The sequence below is a fragment of the Echinops telfairi genome, unplaced genomic scaffold (assembly GCF_000313985.2).
Source record: "Echinops telfairi isolate 266 unplaced genomic scaffold, ASM31398v2 ScPeMD7_5592;HRSCAF=6446, whole genome shotgun sequence".
In the NCBI taxonomy this organism is placed as follows: Eukaryota; Metazoa; Chordata; class Mammalia; order Afrosoricida; family Tenrecidae; genus Echinops; species Echinops telfairi.
In genome coordinates, this window is record NW_022109491.1 from 20,450,310 (window position 1) to 20,451,475 (window position 1,166).

The 1,166-nt window shown below is 52.2% G+C and overlaps 1 protein-coding gene across 2 annotated transcripts in view; it reads left to right on the top strand.

Annotated features, from left to right (window-relative positions):
- SOGA1 (suppressor of glucose, autophagy associated 1) overlaps positions 1-1,166 on the top strand; it is a 69,578-nt gene that overhangs the window by 30,352 nt on the left and 38,060 nt on the right. For both annotated transcript variants that reach the window (XM_045295137.1, XM_004697973.4), the window contains exon 3: positions 140-202. In XM_045295137.1, the coding sequence (XP_045151072.1) occupies positions 140-202 (63 nt within the window). The remainder of the gene's footprint in view (positions 1-139; positions 203-1,166) is intronic.

Sequence of the window (1,166 nt, forward strand, 5' to 3'; positions counted from 1 at the left end):
AGTTGGTGCTGGTCAAGGTCATGACTGACAGAGACTTGGGGCAGGGCCACAGCATCACCCTTGAAACTAACTGGTCTTCAGATGGTGTGTTGCCCTTGTAAACTTTCAGCTCTTGATTTTTTTTTAAATCTCCCACCAGCATTCCTTGAAGAAAAGAGGAACCCGCTCCCTGGGGAAGACAGACAAGAAGCCTTCGATACAGGTACTTCCCAGCACCCCCTGCAGCTTCTACGGCAGCATCTTTAGGCATGTTTTTGTCTGAAGGCCTACAGCCTACTTCTAAGGCTCAGTGAGTCTCTGGGGTACCCTTTGCTCCAGCTTCTACCCGGTCCTCTCCTTGTCACACTCCCCTCTTTGCTTCCCAGAAAGGATCACCAGGTGTTTCCCCATCAGAGCCTTTGACTAGTGCACCCTCAGGTGTTACTGTGTGTTGCGCATTCCCATGGAGATAAATAGTAGCTGCGCATGTTCCCTTACTTTCCTTTTTGATCCGTTTCATCTCTCCTGGGGGCTCTCCATAGTAGCAATACCATAGAGCAGTGGTCCTCAACCTTCCTCATGCCGCGACCCTTTCATACAGGTCCTCATGTGGTGGTGACCCCCAACCACAACATTATTTTCATTGCTACTTCATCACTGTCATTTTGCTACTGTGATGAATCGGGACGACCCGACCTCAGAGGGGTCACGACCCACACACGTTGAGAACCGCTGCCATTTACTTTTCGGTGACTCTTTTTGCTGCCGTGTACTCTGCGCTGTGTGACTGTGTGGTCGTGAGTCTCCCAGCAGGGCCCCGCTGGTGGACTTCTGCGTTGTTTCCTGCCCATGGCGCCGCGGTGCCTCATCGCACGCACGCCTCTGTTGGTGTTCTTGCCACGGTTTCTTTGGGAGCGATTCCTAGGAATGAGATCGCTGAGTCTCGGGGTGCATGCATTTATGATTTTGCTATGCGTTGCCACACTCCACTCCATAAGGGCTTGTCCAGTGTTTACCAGCAAAATCGAAGCATCCCTGTGTTCCGTAGCCTCACCAAGACAATCAGTGTGCCGGCGGATGTTGGGAATGGTGGCAGTCTGAGAGGTGAGCAGTGTGGTCTCGGTGTGCAGGTCTGTTCTGCGTGTGGTTGAGCGTCTTCACATGATGACGAGCCCTTTGCATTTCCT